The sequence below is a fragment of the Neomonachus schauinslandi genome, chromosome 1, assembly GCF_002201575.2.
Source record: "Neomonachus schauinslandi chromosome 1, ASM220157v2, whole genome shotgun sequence".
Taxonomy (NCBI): Eukaryota; Metazoa; Chordata; class Mammalia; order Carnivora; family Phocidae; genus Neomonachus; species Neomonachus schauinslandi.
The window spans coordinates 11,227,713-11,252,538 of NC_058403.1; the positions used below are offsets into that span (position 1 = coordinate 11,227,713).

A 24,826-nucleotide genomic window follows, 5' to 3' on the forward strand; every position below is an offset into this window, starting at 1 on the left:
CCCTCTGTAAAAAAAAAAAAAAAAAAAGATACTCGGCTATTTTATTTTCTGTATGCAAATATCTTTACATTCAATAAAAATTTTATTAAATAGTGGACTAAGTGTTTCATTTAATCTAGACCAGTGCCTAAGAAACTACTATCCATTCTACCATTTTCTTAGTGTTAAGAACTCAGTATTCCTTTTGGTGGTCTGCAAAAGAAGTAAATAACATTTCCTCAATTTTCTTCTGGCCACTTTTCTGAAAAAACTTTGCTTTCTTCACTTTGTAACTTTGAGGATATTTTTGTTCCCACATGGTTTTTTGTTTTGTTTTGTTTTTTAAAGGTTTTATTTATTTATTTGACAGAGAGAGAGAGACAGCGAGAGAGGGAACACAAGCAGGGGGAGTGGGAGAGGGAGAAGCAGGCTTCCCGCTGAGCAAGGAGCCCGATGTGGGGCTTGATTCCAGGACCCTGGGATCATGACCTGAGCTGAAGGCAGACGCCTAATGACTGAGTCACCCACATGGGTTTTTTTTTGACCAACTAAACTACTTTTTTTTCTACTAATCAGGCCAGTTTTAACTTAATTTGAAAGAACCATTTAGGACAATCTGACTAAAAATGTTGACATTATTATGTATATAATATTTGCTTTAGGGGACACTGGGGATACAAACAAGCACTTATCCTCCAGAATCTTTGAAATTGGGGTACATGCAGTATGATGCCCATCTGACTGCTGATCTGGGAAACAGGCCATATGTTTTTTTGTTGTTTTTTTTTAAAGATTTTACTTATTTATTTGACAGAGAGAGAGAGACAGCGAGAGAGGGAACACAAGCAGGGGGAGTGGGAGAGGGAGAAGCAGGCTTCCCGCCGAGCAGGGAGCCCGATGCGGGGCTCGATCCCAGGACCCTGGGATCATGACCTGAGCTGAAGGCAGACGCTTAATGACTGAGGCACCCAGGCGCCCCCAGGCCATATGTTTTAAGAAGCATTGCACAGGGTTGCCTGGCTGGCTCAGTCAGAGGAGCATGCGACTCTTGATCTCCAGGTTGTGAGTTCGAGCCCCATGTTCAGTATAGAAATTACTAAAAAAAGTAAATAATCTTTTAAAAAAAAATGCAATGGGCAGAGAAGACAGTGGCTTCTGGAATTACAACAGGAGCTGCTTTGAAATCAAGGTGTTGATGCAATTGTTTCATTTCTCAAAAAGGAACTGCTAGTAGCTCCAGACTGAGTAGGAGCAGTGATTTCTTTATTTAATAATAATAGATACTGATTCGTCCAAGTAATAGCATGGGAAAACCTGCTAGTTAGTAAGTGAGTAAAGCACGGTTTTGTTTGTTGGTATGTAACGAAATCTGGAAGTATGGAACAGATAGGGTAGATTGAGTGTCACTGGGGGTGATTTCAGAGAAGGAGTAGGACTTGAGTTGTATTCACTTGACAGAATCTGTGGAGTAAGTTTGGCACAGTCTCAGAGAACAAGCGATGCCTGGAAGTCCTGAGAGAGGGATGACCAGATGGTGTAAGGTCACACTGACTAGCTCAGAAAGAGAATGTGTGTTAGGAAAACAGGGGAGTAAAGTAGATTAGAGACAGTGAGTATGCATTTTAGACAGCCTTGAAAGACAGGCAGAAGAGGCTGGATTTAAAGTTGTAGGGATGGGGCGCCTGGGTGGCTCAGTCAGTTAAGCGTCTGCCTTCAGTTCAGGTCATGATCCCGGGATTGAGCCCCACGTCGGCTCCCCGCTCAATGGAGTCTGCCTCTCCCTCTCTCTCTCTGCCCCTCACCCCGCTCGAGTCTGCTTCTCCCTCTGCTCCTTACCCTGCTTGTGCTCTCTCTCAAATAAAGAAAATCTTTAGAAAAAAATAAAAATAAAGTAGGGGGGGCGACAGGCTCACTCAAGTTGGTAGAGTGTGATTTTTGATCTCGGAGTTGTGAGTTCAAGCCCCACACTGGGTGTGGAGATTACTTAGAAAAATAAAATAAAATCTTTAAAAAATTATAGGGACTACATAGCTACTCTGTCTATGCTTAGTCTTTCCCCTCTCCCCTGCCACCACAGCCAACACACTGACATACACACACCTGCAACCAAACGGTTAGAATTAACTTAACATCTGACCTACCTCTACCTCTGAAGCAAAGAATATACCATATGTTAATTAATTGAATTTAAATAAAATAAAATAAAAATTTTTTTTAATGTTCTTAATAAGATAGTTTGTAAAAGACCCAAAATGGAAACAATCAAATATCTGTCTGGAGTGGAATAGATAAATAATAATTTAATCACCCAATAGCATAACAAGGGTAATGAATGAACCACAATACAGGAAACAGCATAGATGATGCTCACAGATGTGATATTGAGAGAAAGAAACCAGACATGATGGAGTATGATTTCACTTCTATAAAGTCAAAAACGTACAAAACTAATCTGTGCTGTTAAAACTTGGAATGTTGAGTATCTCTCAGAGGGGAAGGTGGTGACTAGAAGGGGAACGAGGAAGCTTCTGGAGTTCTAGTGATGCCGTGTTTCTTTGCTGTGACATGGCCATATTCACTTTGCAAGATTCAGTAAGCAGTACATTTAGGATCCGTGAACTTGGCTGTGTGTATCTTATACTTTTAAAAAATAGTCTTGCCATAGAATTATAGTTGACCCCTGAACAAATCTGAGATTAGGAGAACCAACCTTCCAAGTGGTTGAAAACCTGCATGTAACTTTTGACTCCCCCAAAACTTAACTCCTAATATAGCCTACAGTTGACTGGAAGCCTTACTGGTAACAATCAACATATATTTTCTATGTTATATGTATTATATTCTGTACTCTTACCATAAAGTAAGCTACTGAAAAGAAAATTTTTTTTTTTAAGATTTTATTTATTTATTTGACAGAGAGAGACAAAACGAGAGAGGGAACACAAGCAGGGTGAGTGGGAGAGGGAGAAGCAGGCCTCCCGCGGAGCAGGGAGCCCGATGTGGGGCTCCATCCCAGGACCCTGGGATCATGACCTGAGCCGAAGGCAGACGCTTAACGCCACCCAGGCGCCCCATGAAAAGAAAATTTTAACAGAATCATAAGGAAGAGAAAATACATTTACAGTACTGTACTATAAAAAATAAAAATCCATGTATAAGTGGACCTGTGCAGATCAAGGTCATGTTGTTCAAGAGTCAACTATATTATGAAAATTAAACAATTGTGGAATCCTTAGAGATGCTCTTGATTTCCGCTCAGGTCCTGATCTCAGAGTCTTGATCTCAGGGTCATGAGGTCCAGGCCCTGTAGGGCTCTGTGCTCAGCAGGGCGTCTGCTTGAGATCCTCTTCCTCTGCCCCGCCCCCCCCACTTGTGAGTGTGTGCATCCCTGCGTGTTCACTCACTCTCTCTCCCTCCCAAATAAATAAATCTTAAAAAAAAAAAAAAAAGGCCTTGAAAGCCCTTTAAATGCCACCTTTGGTAATGAAAATTGAGATCTGTGGCCCTCGTAAAAGTTTTTTTAAGTACATCTAATAATTTTTATTGAAGAGCAAAGTGAAATTAAGCACCAGCTCATCTTGGTGTGGAAGGTTGAACTGTCAGCCCATTCTTAGTAAAACATGTACTCAGAGATTATTGCATATTCTCTTGTTTGACCACTTTCAAGAGTTATTATCTAAATTTTTTGTTTGGAAACTACATTTATAGTTGTCATTTTATCCTTTGCCAGCATTATTTTTCAAGTTTTGCTTTCATTTTAGTCTGGAAGAACATTTTGTTTCATGTTTATATATATATGTATGAATTTTTTTTAGGTGACTATGAAAGGCTTATATTTTCAAAAGAGTTCTACAAATGAAGAAATAACATTTGTATTTCAAGAAAGGGTAAGAAAAATGGTTTAATTATTAAATGAAAAAGGTAGTTTATTTTCTATATATAATAGAACCAGTTTTAAATGACCTTTTATAAGTTATTTTGAGTGGAACCGAGTAAAAAATTACTTAAACGAAACTTACAAACTCCTTTAATCTTATGTGAAAATGGTGCTCCATATTATAGTATAACTGTATTTTTTAAAGAGCTGCTTCAGAAGAGTTTTTAGTTCCTCAGGGTGGTGGTATAAAGCATATTAGGAAAACAGAACAACCTTGATAGTCTTATAAGTTGCAAAATTAACCCAACATATTCAGAATACCACAATAAAGTGACTATTCAGATTGTAGCCATTTTTCAGAAAATATTTCTCCCATGTTGTAAAATAAAAGCAGTAGAAAGGCATTATTTTCCATACTAAATTATGAGCTTTGCAAAATTACCTCATTTGCTAAACTCTAAATTGTCTCTTGTTTTTGCCCACTTTACAACAGGTAGTAGAATTTTCATATACTGGTGATTGTTTGAAAGGTTTGTAGCAAGCCAAAATCATTCTACTGTCAACTTAGGGCCCAAAACTACGTGCTTTATTTATTTCATGGTAGTAATAAGGATTTCTGGATCATGAACACAATCCAATTTTTCTGTTATCTTTTACTAACTCCAAAATTAGTTAGGTCAGGAATCAAAATCTTAGCTTGTCTTCTACCATTGAGTCAGGATGAAGGTCTCAGGTTTAATTGGCTCTTGGGAAGAATCATTTACAGGTTCATACAATCATGAGTAAAATCTACACATTTATCGATAATATTGAAGATCTTCATAATATCACCAAATAACTATCATATCTGAAACTTAAAAAGAGATACTCCCAGAGTAGTGTATTCAAGTCAAATAAAACAGTGATCTCTTTGATAGGTTGTAGGAGGGGCTACAAAAGTAGCTATTCTTACCCAGCTTTTGATCTCATTTTTGAGCATATCACGAGTTGAGGGGAATATTTTAATTATTGGTACCAGGATATGGTTATTTGGCAGAAGTGATAATATATTTCATAAATAATACAGGTGGGTGACATTGAGTGCCTGACTGTGAATGATTCTTTGCCTTTGAAGTATATCTAGCTGTGGAATAGTGGGATAATTAAGATCCTTTAAGTTTGTATTTTGACCCCAAAATCCCTTGGGGCATGCTGAAATGTCTTAAGACAGATGTTAAATAAGGTAAGTTAAATAAAAGATACACAAGTAACACCAAGCAACTTCATTTATAGCATTAAGAAAATTCCAAAATCAGTGAAGGCTATATGTCATGCGTATAAGGATATCCCTGTATGTGTGAAGATTTGATGCTTTGAGATTAGATTGAAATAAAGTACAGTATATGTTGCTCTCCTTTTTACCCTAAAAATTTACTACCTACACATATATCCATGTTGGTATCTATACATTTTTTAAATAACTATGGCTTTTTAAACATTTTACCCCAAAATTCCCCTTCTATTGTTTTTATTATATACTATGCGATAATTACTTATGGCTTTTTCAGTTAAGTTAGCTATAAGATTTGGGGTCTGTTTAATTTTGTTCAATTATGTATGACATTTTTCATAACAGAAAGGCATGTTCTCAAAGGAATGTGTTATTTGGTTCTAGGAAAATCTTCCTGTTACAGAGGATTACTATGTGAAAGTTCAAGTTAAAGCTTGTGCTCTGAGCCAGATAAATACAAAGGTATGATGCTTTTATTTTGACCAAAAGTCAAATGAGAGTTTCCTGGTATATTTAGTGTACAAATATATAATGATAACTGACTTCTGAGTGCCAAAAAATTAATACCCTTAGAAGACTAAAACAGCTAGGGAAAAAATGTAATGTCAATTTGTGTGTTTCTGTATTAAATTATTATCTAACTAAAGTCAGACATTTTATATTATTATAGGAAAATATTTTATAAACTCCTTTACATTGTGAAAGGGTGAGAATTTATAATTCCTAAGGCCTATTAGGGAAGAAATTACTTTTTTTTAAAAGATTTTATTTATTTATTTGAGAGAGAGAGACAGAGAGCACAAGCAGGGAAGGGACAGAAGGAGAGGGAGAAGCAGATTCCCCACTAAGCAGGGAGTCTGACATGGGGCTCGATCCCAGGCGCTGGGATCATGACCTGAGCCAAAGGCAGACGCTTAACCAACTGAGCCACCCAGGCGCCCTAAGGAAGAAATTACTTTTATAAATATAGTAAAAATAAAACTACAAATCTGATCAGTGATTTATTAACTATTCTGTAGCTATTTCTAGTCTTTAGAAAGGGTTCATATTCTTCTTGTCATGTCTCTTTTTCTTTCTCTTGCTCATACTTACACATCCCCAACCTCATACCACCCCAAAGTAATCATCCTTTATTGACAGGAAGTCTTCAAATAGTAAATGAAGTGTGGTTAAATGTGCCATGATAAATAAAGCAGGTCCACTTACTCAGTTTTGTAAAGATTAATACTATAGTTTTATTGGACCCTTAACTTACTGGATTATAATGCCATCATAATTTCTAGGAATCTAAAAGTTTTCTGCAATAGTCACATTTAGGAAAATTACAGAATGAGGTCAGAGGTTTCCACTGGACGACATGAGCATGACTTGCAAAGCAAATTAGTCAGATGCCTAGAAATCCTTTCACCAGAAGTGCTAGTACTTACTACTCCTTGTCTGCCAGGTTCTATGTTCAGACCATCCAAGTGTTCTTTCTAAAACTATGAAAAATTCATTGAAATCTCCAGTCTCGGAAAATTATCTCCATGTCTACAGAAAGAAATAGTAAATTAGAGTAAAATCAATTTAATGAAATATTGCCCACCAACATAGTAATGTAAGAAAATGCTGTGGTGGGTGAAGGACCCAGGATGCAATTGTTTTGTTGTTGGGTTTTTTTAAAGATTTTATTTATTTATTTGACAGAGAGCAAGAGAGCACAAGCAGGGGGAGGAGCAGAGAGAGGGGGAAGCAGGCTCCCCACTGAGCAGAGAGCCTGATATGGGGCTGATCCCAGGACCCTGAGATCATGAACGACAGGATGCAGTTGTGACATGATTAAAGCTCTGTAAAAGTCTGCATGAAAGAAATATTGTAGAACACCCAGTATTTCTATAAGCATGTCATAGGAACATCTTAGGAAAAGCATAAAGTTCCACATTGAAAAAGAGCCTTTTCTGGCAATCAACTGTATACAGGAGATCGGAAAATTTTAAAATAAAGGAAATATACAGAAGAATTATTTCAATTTATTTTTCTTGTGGTTTCTACAATCCTATATCTTTAAATATGCCTAGCATCTCTAGTATTATTATAAAAGCATAAATGGCAGGAACTTAAACTACAGGTTTATGTACACTCTGCCACTTTAAAAGTCAAGTACCTAAATGGTTCAGAACCCAACAAAATACTTACCTCTTAAAAAATAATTTATCCTTGGGGCACCTGGGCAGCACAGTTGGATGGGCGTCTGACTCGGTTTCAGCTCAGGTCGTGATCTCAGGGTTGTGAGATCAAGCCCCTCATTGGGCTCCACGCTCAGCACAGAGTCTGCTTGAGATTCTCTTCCTCTCCCTCTGCCCCCCCTAAAAAAAATAAATAAATCTTTAAAAAATAATAACCTATTCTTAAAAAAAACTCCAATCTGAAATTATATGGCAGTTTCCCTTATGTTATATCCATCCCTTTTTCCCACCTGCCCCTTACCTAAGACTTTTGAGAAATGCTCAGATGGTGTCCAAAGATATTGGAATGGAGAACCTTTTGTTCTCACTGGCTACATCTCCTTTATTCAACAATGTCCTCTCCAAATTCCCTTCGCCCCACCAGAATGAAGTGACTGGTAAAAAGTATTTAGTCAACCAAGAAGAGTTTTGGCCATAATTTCCCTTCATACTTGGCAATTAAAAATGCTAAACAAAGGATGTTAATGGTGATTTGAATAATAATATCCATACATAAATTCTACAGATCAACTAATTACTTAGCAAACTCTTGGTTTCCTACTATAGAGAGAAACTTATTTTGTGAAGTTGTTTGGTTTCCTACTATAGAGAGAAACTTATTTTGTGAAGTTATTTGCTTTGTCTTTATTATTTCCTACAATAGAGAGAAACTTATTTTGTGAAGTTATTAACTCCAAAAATTAAAGTCTTATTTGCTTTTTCTGTGGTCTGATTTTTGCTCTTGCTTTCCTTATGTATGAGAAAAGGCCAGGATTTATTCTTAACAATAAACAGTCTTTGTCATGATTTAGCTTCTGGCAGAAATGAAGATGGAGAAAGATTTCTTTCCTGTTGGGAGAGAAATTGCTGGAATTGTGTTAGATGGTAAGTTTATAGATGTAAATATCTGCACTTATTTTCAAAGATGAATGAATTAAATGGTAGCTAATTGGTTTACCAGTACATAAAATTATGTACATAATTATAAAGAAATGTTTCCCTTTTTTAATTAAAAAGAAAAGTGGAACTTAATTGGTATTTTTTTTAATTTTTATTTATGTATTTTTTAATTGGTGTTTTATAATTTAAAAAGAAGCTTGTTAGAGTTTAATAAATATTTGGGGATTATATGTTTAAATCCATGAGTAATCATATTCAATGGAATGACCAATGTTGTTCTTTTTATAATGTTTACAAACCATAAATTACTTGTGTAGGTTGGCTTTGGGCCAAAATTTATAATAGTAACTACATTCACATTCAGTTTTTTAAGTTTGCCTAAAATTGAGCATTTAAAAGCAGTCTGCTCATGCAAAAATGGGCTCTGGAGAGAAATAAGCAGTTAAGATTTTATGATTGCCTTAAATCAAAAAAAAATTTGTAAGTTTTATTTAGTAAATAGTGGTCTTAACTTGCAAGACAGTAATCCTAAGTATTTGAGATAATTTGTTTCTAAATAGACCTACTTTTCATATTCATTGCTAATAGGTAGTTCATGATCAATCAGTACGTTTGCTCTTTCTGCATATGTGAATGAATGAGTATGTAATGAGTTAGACTGAGTTTTACCTGTGATTTTAATCTGTAATATATTTGACTCTTAATTTCATTTCTTCTTTCTTCTGCTCAGACTGTAGGAAAATAAAAATAAGGATTCTAATCTCCAGAACATGATCATTGTCCTGTCATTTAATTCATTCATTCATTTATACCACATTTAGTGAGCATTTGCTAAGTGCTTGGAATATTAAATGAGACAAGAGTCCCTGCCCTCAATGAATTTACTATCTAGGGGAAAGACAGATACATCCACATGAGCAGATAATTATGAAAGCTCAGAAAAGAGCTACCCAGCCCGGCCAGAAGAAACAGGAAAGACTTCTTGGGTACATTAACCAGACACTAAGGAGGAGAATCATACTCAGCACAGAGGATATCATGAACAAAGATCAGGAGCAAGTAATAATGTGATATATTATAAGAATTACAGAGTTTGGTGTTGCCAGAGCAAAAGGAAAGTTCTGGGCAGGAGTCAGGGGCAAGATACTTGACAGCAGAGAAACATTTTGACAAGAAAATTCTCCTTTAAAAATAGCAGAATAAAAGGTAACAAACAAAATATTTTAATAATATGAACACTGATTCCTTACCTCCAAAATATGAGGCAGGAGGGTAGACAAGGGCCAGAGCCATATGAGCCTCATATTGTCATATTGGGTTTTAGGGAAGATTATTGGTGTGGCCATATGAAGAGTACTTTTGAGGCTGTAGGCAAGGGGACTGGTTGAGTCATAGACTAACAGGCAAGAGATGACAAAGTCCATAACCTAGATAGTGATGGCAGAGGTGTGTGTGGAGGAAATACTGGGGAAGTAAAGTCAGCAGGACTGAATAATTAACGAACAGGAGAATAAAAGCAGGTTTAAGAGCCAGGAGTGATTTACCCGATTCTGGTTAAGATATGAATTGGTGCCACTATTTGAGAAGGGAAAAGGATCTGATTCGGAGGAAGATGATGAGTTTAGATTTATACTTGTTGAGTTCAAGGTACTTAAGTGACATCTCACTGGAGACGTCTATCAAGCAATTGTGTGAGTTTAAACTCAAAGGTAAGAGAGTTCCTGCTAGAAATGTATATATTTGAGAGTTGTCCGCATGTCATTTGTATTTGAAATCAGAGTTGATGAGCCCACTCAGGGAGAGAGTAGAAATGGAGGAGGCCACTCTTTGGAGGACAACTGAAAGGAGTGTGAAGGTAGCCAACTGAAAAGGATCAGAATGATCCCAGGAAGACCAGGATCAACAGCCGAAGGGAAAGGGAAAAGTACAGTGCATCAGAAGCCAAAAATATTGGGGGATGATGGCGCAGGAGGGATCCAAAGAAAGAGCAAACTGTGAAAAGAAGATTTGAAAGTAGGAATATCAAACTTAGAGTTGCTTACAGAGTACCAACAAGCTCTGGAACCATCTCGCCCATCGCCAGCCAAAGAGGCCACTTCCAGATTTACAGCTTCCTTCTTCCTTATTGTGTTACCTTAGTTTCATTGTCTGTTAACTAGGAATAATAATACCTACGTCATGGGTTAAATGTGATGAAGATCAAATGTGATACTGCAAGTAGGCATTCAACAATGTTTGGGTTTTTCCTTTCCTTTCTTCTTGTTACTATTTGAACAAAAATATTCTAAAGAATTGGCTGATGGTAGAGGCTCTTTCTCTGTGTGTGCAGAGAAAATGTAACTATCATTTCTATCTAGTTCCAAGAAAATTCTTGACACCGGTCTGAATTTATTTCTAATAATCTCAAATCAAAGTAATTCTATGCATGACTCATACCAGAATCTACCATTGTATGTCTGAGATTCTGTACCTAAAATAATGATAGGAGATTGGGCTCGCCACAGGAGGGGTGGAAAGCAGTGTAATTATCATAAGAGCTGCAGAGTGGATTATTTTCCTTTATTCCTTCATTCCTAGCTAAATAGACATACTCCTCTGTGGTGTCAACAGCCACATGGCCCAGATTTTCTGGAGAATTGTGTGCAGAATCCAGATTTGAAGTGTCCTACAGTCTTTATTATTGACCATCAAAACATCCTAGAAGTTCTTGGCCTTTTCTCTGAGTTAGTGACTTTTTTAATAAACCCATGGATTTATTTTAATAGTTAAGTAAGGGTGATATTTGATAACCTCACAATACAAATTGTTAATTTTCTCCCCTCTTTAAGTTGGAAGCAAGGTATCATTCTTTCAACCAGATGATGAAGTCGTCGGTAAGTTATGATTTACAATCCTATTGCAAGTAATCTGTTTTATTGTCATCTCTTCTTTTTCTAAGACAACTATTAATGTTTATTGTATTATCGTATGCTTTGTATAGGATACGTGTATCCTGATTTTTAAAATTTGCTCACAAATATCCACTGATGAAGAAAATTGGGAGTTTAATCTCAATAGCAGAATATTTAAAACTTTCATAGGTAGAAGGATGACCATAGTTGTTACTTTGGTTGGTGCAGCCCTTTCCTGACAGGACCCCAGTCTCTGACTAGACTGCAGATTCTGGAAAACACAGTCACAGTCACCTGCTTGAAGACCGCCGACTGACTTGGCTATGTGGAGGCTCCGCTCTCCATATCCAGCTTGCATTTCACAGAGCTGTTCCCTCACTACACTCATAAAACCAAAAGTTTACTGGAAACCCTTAGTTTATTGGTTATTTTAAAAATCCATAGTGAATACTATTCTGCAAATACAGATACTATCATATCCTAAACAGTCACACAAACGTAAAATATGACTTTAGTAGTAGTCTTGAAAATTACCATTTCTATATGGAAAATACTCATAGGAAGATACTCACTTAAATTTAGAAAATATTTAACTTTATGGAATACTTGAAGTCATTAAGAACAGATTTGTAAGAAGGTTTTCACCAGTTTTTTTATGGGATTGCCTTCGATTCATGTGTTTTTTTGGGAGAATTTATTATTTCTTTCTTTTTTATTCATCCAAGAAGTCAATGACACTGTGTTACTTAAGAGACCAAAAATAAAATCAGACCAGCATAGAGGAAAATGGGATTTTACTGGAAACATCTTACAGAACCAAACTGTGGGAAGGTAGCTGTGCATCAGGGACAATTTACTGAGGAGCCCAGGTGCCCCCAACACTCTGACTTGACTCTACATCGGACACCATCTTTACCATCACTGAGAAGTGACAGAAGTGGGAGAAAAAGAAATACAATACAGGCAATAGAGCATTCATGACAGAAAATGAACAGTCCACTTCCCTTCCATACTTCTGAGGTCTCTCCGTTCCCCACACTAGTAATTACTGCAATCCTCCTCAAAACTCTAGTGAACAAAATGTAGACCAATACTTACCGGCATCTCATTAGGAATGAATTCATTATGGGATTGTTTCTCTTAAGTTTCTCCTGTTAATTTCCAGGAATTCTGCCCCTGGATTCTGAAGACCCTGGACTTTGTGAAGTTGTTAGAGTGCACGAGCATTACTTGGGTACGTGCCAGTCTTTTGCAGCTCATGTAAGTCTTGCATCATTGATGTGTGTGGTGTTTAGTAACATCGCAGTGTTTTTGCATCTACCTTATGTAATAAATAACTGTTGGCTGGTCACCTGAACACTGCTAGCTTATATTTAGTATCCATAAAATTAATATTCAGACCAAACAGCATATAGACCTTTAAGTTTCACTTACACTGGAGTGGTAAGAGGTTTAAAAAGTGGTTTCTTTCTTGGCTCTGAGATCATATCCCTGGCAGAATTTTTTTTTTTTTTTTAAGATTTTATTTATTTATTTGAGAGAGAGAGAATGAGAGAGAGCACGTGAGAGGGGGGAGAGTCAGAGGGAGAAGCAGACTCCCTGCCGAGCAGGGAGCCCGATGCGGGACTCGATCCAGGGACTCCAGGATCATGACCTGAGCCGAAGGCAGTCGCTTAACCAACTGAGCCACCCAGGCACCCCCAGAATTTTTTTTTAAATTGAAGGATAGTTGGCATACAATGTTACATTAGTTTCAGGTGGAGAATTTTCTTTTTTACTTCTTATTCTTGGTTATTAGTTGAAACTAAAAGTATAAAATCTAGATAAAATGTGTAGAGTCTGAGACAGGAAAGAGTCAAGAACACTTGTCTTTGGTTTCTATTGCTAATGTATTTTGACCAGTTTAGTTTAACTGAAATATTAATTTTTTAATTTTTCCTATAGTAATTCACTTCTTGACTATTTAAAAAAAAATAAACACACACACACACTTTAGGAAACCATAGTGAAAAGATGCTGCATCTCCTTAGTAATCAGGGAAAGGCAAATTAAAACCACTTCAGGATACTGTTAAGCATCCACACAATTGACAAAATTTTATAAAGTCTAACCATCCCAAGTGTCGGCAAGGATGTGAAGCAATGGAACCTTTTATGCACCAGGAGTGTAAATTGATACAAATGCTTTAGAAAAGGGGGCACCTGGTTGGCTCAGTCCGTACAGCATTTGACTCTTGATCTCAGGATTGTAAGTTCGAGCCCCAGGTTGGGTGTAGAGATTACTTAAAGATAAATAAATAGGGGCACCTGGGTGTTTCATTCATCAAGCATCTGCCTTCAGCTCAGGTCATGATCCCAGGGTCCTGGGATTGAATCCCGCATCAGGCTCCCTGCTCAGCAGGAAGCCTGCTTCTCCCTCTTCCACTCCCCCTGCTTGTGTTCCCTCTCTTGCTGTGTCTCTTTCTGTCAAATAAATAAATAAATAAATCTTTTTAAAAAAAAGATAAATAAATAAAATCTTAAAAAAATAAGAAGAAGATAATTTAGCATTATCTAAATAAAGGTAATGATGTATATACCCCAGACCTAATAATTCTACTGGTAGTTTTGTACTTCCCATAAACTCAATGTGGACCAGTAGATAAGCACAAGAGTTCCTAATACCATGGTTTATAACTGTGGAATAATAATGGAAACAACCTAAATAAATGTTCTTCACCAGGAAAATGGATAACTAAAGACATTCCTAGATTGTAATTCAACTGGCAGTGAAAATCAATAAATAACAGCCAAACATATCAAGATGGATGAATCTCATAAACTATTGAGTAAAGAAAGCAAGCTGCAGAATACAATGTGATACCATGTATTTCTTTTTTTTTTTTTTTAAAGATTTTATTTATTTATTTGACAGAGAGAGACACAGCGAGAGAGGGAGCACAAGTGGGGGGAGTGGGAGAGGGAGAAGCAGGCTTTCTGCCGAGCAGGGAGCCCGATGTGGGGCTCGATCCCAGAATCTTGGGATTCTGGGCCCGACTGAGCCACCCAGGCGCCCCGATACCATGTATTTCTATAAAGTTCAAAAACATACAAAATTAAGCATATCTTATTTAAGGATATAAAGAAAACAGGGATGAAAAGTCAGGTGTAGGCTTACCTTTGAGGGGCAGGAGAAGAGGATGTGATCAGAGTGGATCCACAGGACTCAGCTGTTTCTTATGCTAGGATTTATGTTATTCTTCATACCTTATCAATAGGTCAACAGGTACTTTTTTGTATTCTTGAACTGTTTCATTAAAATTTTTCCTGAGGGGCGCCTGGGTGGCTCAGTCGTTAAGCGTCTGCCTTTGGCTCAGTTCATGATCCCAGGGTCCTGGGATCGAGCCCTGCATGGGGTTCCCTGCTCCACGGGAAGCCTGCTTCTCCCTCTCCCACTCCCCCTGCTTGTGTTCCCTCTCTCGCTGTGTCTCTCTCTGTCAAATAAATAAAATCTTTAATAAAATAAAATAAAATTTTTCCTGAGTTTATTCTTAAATGATACAATCCCTAATCAGACTTTGTGGTAACAGAAAGCCAAATTGGATTTTGGACTATTAAAAATAGTTAAGCTATACATTTGAGTCTATACAGTAATTTGAACTAGGCTAGCAAATCTGTGGCATTTTATTTCTAAAATTGCAAACTAAATAGTTTTATTTAACTTAATGCCTATGTCTAATATTCCCAAGTAATACTATATTATCCTATTAAAAATTAATTTCAGGGACGTCTGGCTGGCTCAGTCAGTAGAGCATGCAACTCTTGATCTTGGGGTAATGAGTTCGAGGCCCATGTTGGGGATAGAGTTTACTTAAAATTAATTTCAAAAGGCATTTTTCTGGAAATCTGAGGCCTGTGTATATTAAACCTAGATATGGAGCCAAGTATGTGTCTTCCTTTGAAAGATAAAGCTCATTTTCAAATACAATGCTATGAAAGTCTTTTATCCATAGCTATTTTGATATTATACAATTTGAAAATTGAGGACTACCACTGGCTTTTTTACACGCAACTATACTATTTTTGACCCCAGAATTTCCTTGAGCATTATTTCTTTTTTTTTTTTTTTTTTTTTAAAGATTTTTTATTTATTTATTTGACAGAGAGAGACATAGCGAGAGCAGGAACACAAGCAGGGGCAGTGGGAGAGGAGAAGCAGGCTTCCCGCGGAGCAGGGAGCCCGATGTGGGACTCGATCCCAGGACCCTGGGATCATGACCTGAGCCGAAGGCAGACGCTTAACGACTGAGCCACCCAGGCGCCCCCTTGAGCATTATTTCACCTATTCTTTTGAGAACCTTACAACTATGGAGTCAATTAAAACCTTTCATTTGGATTCCCAGGCTTGAGTTTTGACTAAGTCCCCTAAACTAAATTGTTGTAGAAAGTTAACTATTGAAAAAACAATAAAAACAACAAAACAACAAAAAAAGGCCCATTCTTCTTTTCTCTCTTTTTTTTCTCCAAGATTTGGCATGATTTATACATATTTCCATCATGTATTTATATTTATACACACTTTATTTAATAAAATAAATACCTCAGCTTCATTGAGATATAATTTACATACCACAGAACTCACCTTTGTAAACCACACAATTCAGTCAGTTTTAGTATATTCACAAAGTTGATTGACTCTTATCACTAATTTTAGAACATTTCATCATTCCAAAAAGAACCTCCATTCCCACTGACAATTATTCTCCATTTTCCCTCCCAGCTTCTCAAAATGAATATACTTTCTATTGATTTGCTTATTCTGGACATTTCATATACATTAATCTTGTAATATGTGTTCTTTTGTAATTGTCTTAATTCATTTAGGTCATGTTTTCAAAGTTCATGCATTGTATAGCATCTATCTATATTTCATTCCTTTCAATGGTTGAATAATACTCTATTGTATGAGCATACCACATTTTGTTTATCCATTCATCTATGATTAAATAGCAAGGTTGTTTCCACTTTTTTTGGCTATTATGAATAATGCTAATCGGAACATTTGTGTATAAATTTTTGTGTGGATATATGTTTTTATTTCTCTTGGGTATAGACCTAGGAATAGAATTATTGAATCATATAATAACTCTACATTTAATATTTTGAGAACCTGACAAACCATTTTCAAAATGGCTGCAACATTTTATAATTCCACTAACAATGAATGAGGGTCCCAATTGCTCTTCATCGTCACTACCACTTGTTATTTTCTGCCTTTTTAATTTTAAGTATGCTAGAAGTGATATCGTGTTGTGGTTTTGATTTGTATTTCCCTAATGACTAATGATGTTGAAAAATTTTCATACTTATTGGACATTTGAATATCTTCTTTGGAGAAATTTCTATTCAGATCCTGTGCCCAGTTTTTAAATTGGGTTTTCTTTTTTATTGGTAAATTGTAAGAGTTCCTTATATATTCTAGATAGAAGTTGCTTTTCAGATATAATGATTGTAAATATTTTCTCCCATTCTAAAGGTTGCCATTTCATTTTCTTATGGTGTCCTTTAAAGCAGTTTTTAAAATATTGATGGAATCCAGGTTATTCATATTTTCTTTTGCCGTTGTGCTTTTAGTATTATTTCTAAGAACCCATTGCCTAAGCTGAGTTTCCAAATATTTACACCTATGATTTCTTCTAAGAATTTTATAGATTTAGCTCTTATGTTTACTTCTGTGATCCATTTTGAGTAATTTTTGTATATGGTATGAAATAAAGGTCTAACTTGGTTCTTTTTTTGCATGTAGATATCTAGTGTCCCAGAAACACTTGTTGAAAAGACTCTTCTATACACACTGAATTGTTTTAACACTGTTGTTCAAAATCACTGACCAGGGATGCCTGGGCGGCTCAGTTGGTTAAGCAACTGCCTCCGGCTCAGGTCATGATCCCAGGGTCCTGGGATCGAGCCCCGCATCAGGCTCCCTGCTTGGCGAGAGCCTGCTTCTCCCTCCCTCTGCCTGCCACTCTGCCTGCTTGTGCTCTCTGTCTCTCTGTCAAATAAATAAATAAAATCTTAAAAAAAAAAAAAAATCAACTGACCATAGATGTATAGATTTATTTTTGGACTCAATCCTATTCGACTGATCTATATATCTATTTTTATGCCAGTCAAAATGGCCTTGATTACGGTAGCTTTGGAATAAGTTTGTTTTTCTTTTTTTAACATTTAAATTCAATTAATTAACATATGATTATTATTAGTTTCAGAGGAAGAGTTCAGTGATTCATCAGTCTTATATAATACCCAGTGCTCATTACATCACATGCCCTCCTTAATGTCCATCACCCAGTTACCCTAGGTCCCTTCCCCTCCCTGCCAGCAACCCTCAATTTGTTTCCTATGATTAAGAGTCTTTTATGGTTTGTCTCCTTCTCTGATTTCGTCTTGTTTTATTTTTCCCTCCCTTCCCCTATGATCCTATTTTGTTTCTTAAATTCCACATATGAGTGAGATCACATGATAATTGTCTTTCCCTGATTGACTTATTTTGCTTAGCATAATACCCTCTAGTTCCATCCACATCGTTGAAACTGGCAAAATTTCATTTTTTGATTGCTGAATAGTATTCCATTGTGTATATATATACCACATCTTCTTTATCCATTCATCTGTCAATGGACATCTGAGCTCTTTCCATAGTTTGGCTATTGTAGACATTGCTGCTGTAAACATTGGGGTGCAGGTACCCCTTTGGGATCACTACATTTGTATCTTTGGTTTATATACCTATAAAGAACTTATCAAACTCAACACCCAAAGAACAAATAATCCCATCAAGAAATGGGCAGAAGGTATAAACAGACATTTCTCCAGAGAAGACATACAAATGGCCAACAGACACATGAAAAAATACTCAACATCACTCGGCATCAGAGAAAGACAAATCAAAACCACACTGAGATACCACATCACACCAGTCACAATGGCTAAAATTAACAAGTCAGGAAACGACAGATGTTGGCAAGAATGTAGAGACAGATGTTGGCAAGGATGGTGGGAATGCAAGCTGGTACAGCCACTCTGGAAAACATGGAGATTCCTTAAAATGTTGAAAATAGGGGCACCTAGGTGGCTCAGCTGGCTAAGCGTCTGCCTTCAGCTCAGGTCATGATCTCAGAGTCCTGGGACTGAGCCCTGTGTTGGGCTCCCTGCTCAGTGGCGAGCCTGCTTCTCCCTCTCCCTCTGCCCCTCCCCCTGCCCACTTGTGCTCTCTTTCTCTCAAATAAATAAATAAAATCTTAAAAAAAAAAAAAGTTGAAAAAAGAGCTACCCTACAACCCAACAAAAAAGACCCATTCTTTCAGGTGTTACTGAATACTGGAGATTTATAAATTGGACCAGAAGGAGAAAAGCAAATTGGAACATCAGTTTCCTAGCTATAAAGGTTAAGCTAAGACAAGCAAACCACACAAATGACCTTTTATTTTCCTACAAATCAGGAGGATTGTAGTCCAAAATCCATTAACATATAGAAAGAAAACAATTCCAGATACTCCTTGAGAAAAAAAAAAAAACCGTAAAATGTTTCTTTAAAAGAGGAACTTGAAGAATGGCCACTTACTGTGACCACTTGCCTTTGGGCAAGACACTGGGCACATTCAAACTAGATAGCCTCTGTTGCAGCTCCAGCATTTTGTAAAAGAGGAAATGATTTCAGTATGTTCCCTGAAGATTTGCAGAAGGAAATATTCAGTTTAGCACAACTATATTTTAGTTTATTTAGTTTATTTATTAATTCAGTGATTTTTTTTAAATGAAAGTTGAACTCTCAGTCACCTTCAGATAAGTCTGTTCTTTTACCAAACCAAAGAATTAGGTTCCAGACAACTTCCCCAAAAATGTCTTATTAATCCTGCTACAGTATATTAAAGATAAAGTTAAGAAGTTGAGTAAATTGGTTCTTTTGTGCTTTCAGTTCTTAAGCCATTTAGGTCAAACATAAAAATAATTTTTTCATTCAAAATTTCATACACATTTCAGCATTATTTTTTTGAACCTAAGGTAGAAAGAATTAAAATTCTAATTCTTGGGTTTGATATGCTGTTACTATGATCCCTACCGGCCCTTTTATTTATATTTTTAGTTTTTTATAACATAATAAACACTTGTTGACCACCTAACATAAAAGCAGGGATCTCAACATTAAACCACATGTTACCATGCAGTGTTAGAGCCTTTGATACCTAAATGTAGTTTTACTACTTTTAGCTTTTTTTAAAGGACTATATGTTTGGTTTTTTTCTTTTCCTCTTAAGATTGATTTATTTATTTTAGAGGGGGGGAGGGGCAGAGGGAACAAGAAAATCCTGAAGCAGACTCTGCTGAGCATGGACCCAAATGCAGTCCTCGATCTCACGACCCCACCAAGATCACCACCTGAGCCGAACCAAGAGTTGGACGCTTAACCAACGGTGCCACCCGGGCACCCCTACGTGTTGATTTCTTAATGAAAATATAGGTAGTCCCAATTCGTATAACAGAAGATGTTTCCGCCAAAATACAAGTAAACTGTAGGTAACTTGAGTGTGCACTGCTAGAGTAGATGTGCTTTAGAATCAGACATTCGAATTTATTAGCTATGTGACCCCAGACTAATTACCCTGAGCTGCATTTTATAATCAAGAAAATTGGGAGAAGAGGTATCTTAAAGAATTTGGTAAGGAATAAAGTACCATGTGTGAGTGATCACCTGGTGCTCTATTTTAAATGCCTTGCTTGTCTGAACCTTTTCAACATCTGTGCACGGGTGCTCTCTCCCCCTCTAGATGGCACTAGTTAGTTGGTATGTGCAACTACTGTGCTGCACCGTCTCAGCTTCAGAGGGAAAATATTTGAAAGAACTGGTCAAGACTACGAAAGTGTTATAAAGTTGATTTTAGGTAAAACGAGAAAGGATTGCTTTTACTGGGGAAAAAATCACATTTGGTGTACAAAATAAAAACCTAAAAATTAAAGAATTAAATGTATTAAGGAATAGCTTAATGGTCAGATAGAGCTCTTTAAGCTATATTAGGAGTTTGCATTTTGTTTCAAGTGCAGTGGAAAGCCATTGATGAACTGAGCCAACATCAAGAGTCAGACAATCGACTGGGACACCCAGGCGCCCCGCCATTGAACCTTAAACAGAGAAGTGTTAGCATGTTTATATATGTTTTTAAAGATCATTCTGGGGGCACCTGGGTGGCTCCGTTGATTAAATGTCCAACTCTTGATCTCAACTCAGGTCTCGATCTCAGGGACGTAAGTTCAAACCCCGCATTGGGCTCCGTCCTGGGCATGGCACCTACTTAAAGATCATTCCAAGACTTCCGTTTTCAAAAAACACCATTAGAGAGATTGAAAAGAGATGACATAAAGTTGAAAATAATATATATAACACATAAACAAGTAATTCATCTAGAATATATTTTTTAATTCCTATAAATCAATAAGAAAAAGACAACAGAAAAATTGATAAAGACTTGAACATTCATTTCACAAAAGGAATTCCAGATGCCAGCAAACACAAAAAGGTGCTCAACATTAGCAGTCGTGAGGGAAAAGCAAGTTAAAATCATAGTAAGAAACCATTACACACCCAAATGATTGATAAGAATGTATAATCGTGCCAGGGGTTGACAAGGATGTTCACAGTAAAAGGAGCTCTGTTACACAGCTATGGGAGAGTGAATTCAGACAGCCATTTTGGGAATATGTAGTCAAGTCAAAGGTTGCATACCTGCGACCTGGGATTTCCATTCACAAGTACTGTCCTAGAGAAAACCTATGTGACAGCATAACACCATCTTTTATATGAGAGCATTTTTAGCAGCATTGTTTATAACTGCCACAAACTGAACACAACACCCATCCTCCTCAACTGGAGAGTGCATCACCAAATGGAAGTGTTCTCACGTAGTGGAATGCCATGAAACACCTGAAAAAGGAAAGCACTACAGTCACGTTTCCAAAAACGGGTGTGTCTTAAAAACAATGTTGAAGGAAAAGAAGCAAGATAGAAAAGAGTGCATATGGTATGACTCCATTTAGATAAAGTTCCAAAACAGGCAAAACTCAATTACATTGTTTAGGAATGCATCCGTGGGTCATAAACGATGAAGGTGAACAGGAACTGAAGTTAGCATGGTGGCGACCTCTGGTGGCAGAGACGAGGCTGGGGGGGTGTGGGCCGTGCGCTCTCTGTCTTGACCAGGATGGGGATTACTTGTCTATTTGCTTTGTATATATCCACCCATCTGTACTTATGTTCCATGTACTTTTCTGCATGTGCTTTATTTCACAGTATAAAGTTTAGAAAATGCACACACGCAGCCGGCTCCTATGCTGAGGGTGCATTATGTGTGGGCGAGAATGGAACTAGGGAAACCAAAATATAGGCGACAGATGTAATAGGAGTAGTGGCTTGGACCAGGGCCACGGTGGGAGCAGAGACGGTGAGAAAGACAGATCCAGGAGACAGGACTAACAGGACTTGCTAATTGGTTGCTCCCTCTTGTTCTTTGTGACAGTTCACAAACCAGAAAAAGTTACATGGACCGAAGCCGCTGGAACCATTCGGGATGGAGTACGAGCCTATACAGCTCTGCATTATCTTTCTCATCTCTCTCCTGGAAAATCAGTCCTGATCATGGATGGAGCAAGTGTAGGTGCTAAGAGTGCTGCTAAGACACGGATCAAAATCCAGTAAACTTAGGAAATAGGCCATCCATTTGCTAATATAATTCTTTACCAATAGCTTGTTCACTGCCCATTTTGTTAAAATATAAAATGGGCAGCTTTTATTAATAGGAGATAAAAATTAGACTTAAGTGTATTTAGTTTCTATTACTTTGAATCTGCTAGTACATTAAAAAAGCAGACAAGCCGTGTTTTTATGCCTGATACACAAAGCCTGAAATAGCTCATGAAATCTTTGAGGCCATGCCCCAAAACTCCCTACCAATTTTGTGTATCCCTCACACTTACACCTACATTGATAAGATGTACATTTATAGACAGGTCACATAAGGTTAAAAATGTGCTGTTGTCAACACATTACATGTATCAGCAAAAAAATAGTTCAAGACACTAAAAATATGTAAAAATAGATTATAATCTAAAAATGTTAAAACACTTGGGGTGAATTTTTGTACCTTTATTTTCTATCTGGCTGTTGATGAAAATGCTTTTATCCCCTGTTTTTCTTTGCAAAAAAAAGGCAGAACTGTCTTTGGCATTGGCTTCAACCTCATATCCAGCATCACGATAGAAGTGTTTCCCAAATTACCCCTCAGGTCAGCAGAAGGATGGAGCTTTTGAGAGTGCTTGACTCATACATGGACGTGAAATTAGCTTAGAACATCATGCTGACAAGGCCCTTAAAAGCCCATTTTTCTCTTACTGAGGCCAAGTTTCTGAATGCAGCCCTCCATCTTGAAATTTTGTGCAATGCTCAGACTGGGTGAGCACACACACTTTTTCTGCCACCCCTTCTGAAGAAGAAAGTCAGTCAAATGTCTCAACCTTGTCCATATTTTTTTTCTATCAGATAATATTTAAAAATATGCTAAAGTAGCAAGTTAGACATGGCCTCTGCCTTCTATCTGTGAACGCATTGTGTATTTTTTTCTACACAGGCACTTGGTATGACAGCTATTCAGTTAGCACACCACAGAGGAGCCAAAGTGATTTCAACAGCAGGTAGCCTCGAAGACAAGCAATGCCTCGAAAGACTTAGGCCTTCTATAGGTGGGTAACACTACTCAACACAGACTTTACAACAGAAAATTTTGAAGAGATTTTACCTTAAAGACTATACTCGTAAAACAAAGTGCAAAATCCCAAATGAAAGTCACTGTTAAAATGCACTTAGTATCCATGCTAAGTCCAAGTTTACCTAAGTGATAGTTTTAATTTTTATTCTTTTTAAACCTACATCTCTCAATGTTTTTTCTTTTTTGCCCCGCTGTCATCAACTTACCCAAGTTTGAATTAGCTGAACTTTGACATAGTTTAACAATACCTGATGCCTCTTTGGTTTTATTCAATAAATCAATATATGTTTGCATTACTCTGTAGGTCTCTCAACATCTTTTATTCAGTGATATACCTCTAAAGTTGTCTGTTTTCTGTGATATGCTAGGAAGGAAGATGATCCACTTAAAAAACACAGGTCAGATATAGTTTATGATGAACAGGATATGGTGGAGACTGGGGAGCTCTTGAAAAGATTGAACCTGAGGACCTAAATGTGAGACCTGAAGCTATAAAAATCCTAGAAGAGAGCATAGGCAGTAATTTCTCTGACATCAGCTCTAGCAACGTTTTCTAGGTGTGTCTCCTGAGGCAAGGGAAATAAAAGCAAAAATAAACTATTGGGCCTACATCAAAATAAAAAGTTTCTGCACAGCAGAAGAGACAATCAACAAAACTAAAAGACAGCCTACTGAATAAGAGAAGATACTTGCAAATGACATCTCTGATAAAGGGTTAGTATCCAGAATACATAAAGAACTTATACAACTCAACACTCAGAAAACAAATAATCCAACTAAAAATGGGTAGAAGACATGAACAGGTATTTCTCCAAAGAAGAAATACAGATGGCCAACAGACACATGAAAAGATGCTCGACATCACTCATCATCAAGGAAATGCAAATCAAAACTACAGTGAGATATCCTCTGACACCTGTCATATGGCTAAAATAAAAAACTCAAGAAGCAACAAGTGCTGGAGAGGATGTGGAGAAATAGGAACCCTCATACACTATTGGTGGGAATGCAGCCACTGTGGAAAACAGTATGGAGATTCCTCAAAAAGTTAAAAATGGAACTACCCTATGATTGAGTAATCATACTACTGGGTATTTACCCAAAAAATATAAAACAGTAATTCAGAGGGATACATGCACCCCTTTGTTTATTGCAGCATTAATATTTACAATAGCCAAGTAACAGAAGGAGCCCAAATGTCCATCAACTGATGAATGGATAAAGAAGATGTGGCACGTATATACAATGGAGTATTATTCAACCATAAAAAAGAATGAAATCTTGCCATTTGCAACAACATGGATGGAGCTAGAGAGTATAAAGCTAAGCAAAATAAGTCAGAGAAAGAAATACCACATGATTTTACTCATGTGGAATTTAAGAAACAAAATAAATGCACAAAGGAAAAAAAAGACAAACCAAGAAACAGACTTTTTTTTTTTTTAAAGATTTTATTTATTTGACAGAGAGAAACACAGTAAGAGAGGGAACACAAGCAGGGGGAATGGGAGAGGGAGAAGCAGGCTTCCCGCTGAGCAGGGAGCCCGATGCGGGGCTCGATCCCAGGACCCTGGGACCATGACCTGAGCCGAAGGCAGACGCTTAACGACGCAGGCGCCCCAAGGAACAGACTCTTAACTGTAGAGAACAAACTGATGGTCACCAGGGGGGTGGGGGAAATAGGTGGGTATAACACTACGTTAACTATACTGGAATTTTTTTTTAATTAATAAATGCACAACAAAAAATGAAAAGATTGAACCTATCTGAACAACAACACAAAGGGAAAGGAAAAAGAAAACAGACTGAAAAAAATGACCAAGAATTGGAGAAAGAGGAATGGAGAAACTAACAGATGAAGAGACGAGGCTGCGCCATAGTGTAAGTAAGGGGCAGGCAGTAAGGGGAGGC

General features: G+C 37.2%; 1 protein-coding gene across 4 annotated transcripts in view; it reads left to right on the forward strand.

Annotated features, from left to right (window-relative positions):
• CRYZL1 (crystallin zeta like 1) overlaps positions 1–24,826 on the forward strand; it is a 39,084-nt gene that overhangs the window by 7,362 nt on the left and 6,896 nt on the right. For all 4 annotated transcript variants that reach the window (XM_044913513.1, XM_021677984.2, XM_021677986.1 and 1 more), the window contains exons 3-9: positions 3,795–3,866; positions 5,511–5,588; positions 8,143–8,215; positions 11,059–11,103; positions 12,287–12,355; positions 21,671–21,804; positions 22,778–22,889. In XM_044913513.1, the coding sequence (XP_044769448.1) occupies positions 3,795–3,866; positions 5,511–5,588; positions 8,143–8,215; positions 11,059–11,103; positions 12,287–12,355; positions 21,671–21,804; positions 22,778–22,889 (583 nt within the window). The remainder of the gene's footprint in view (positions 1–3,794; positions 3,867–5,510; positions 5,589–8,142; positions 8,216–11,058; positions 11,104–12,286; positions 12,356–21,670; positions 21,805–22,777; positions 22,890–24,826) is intronic.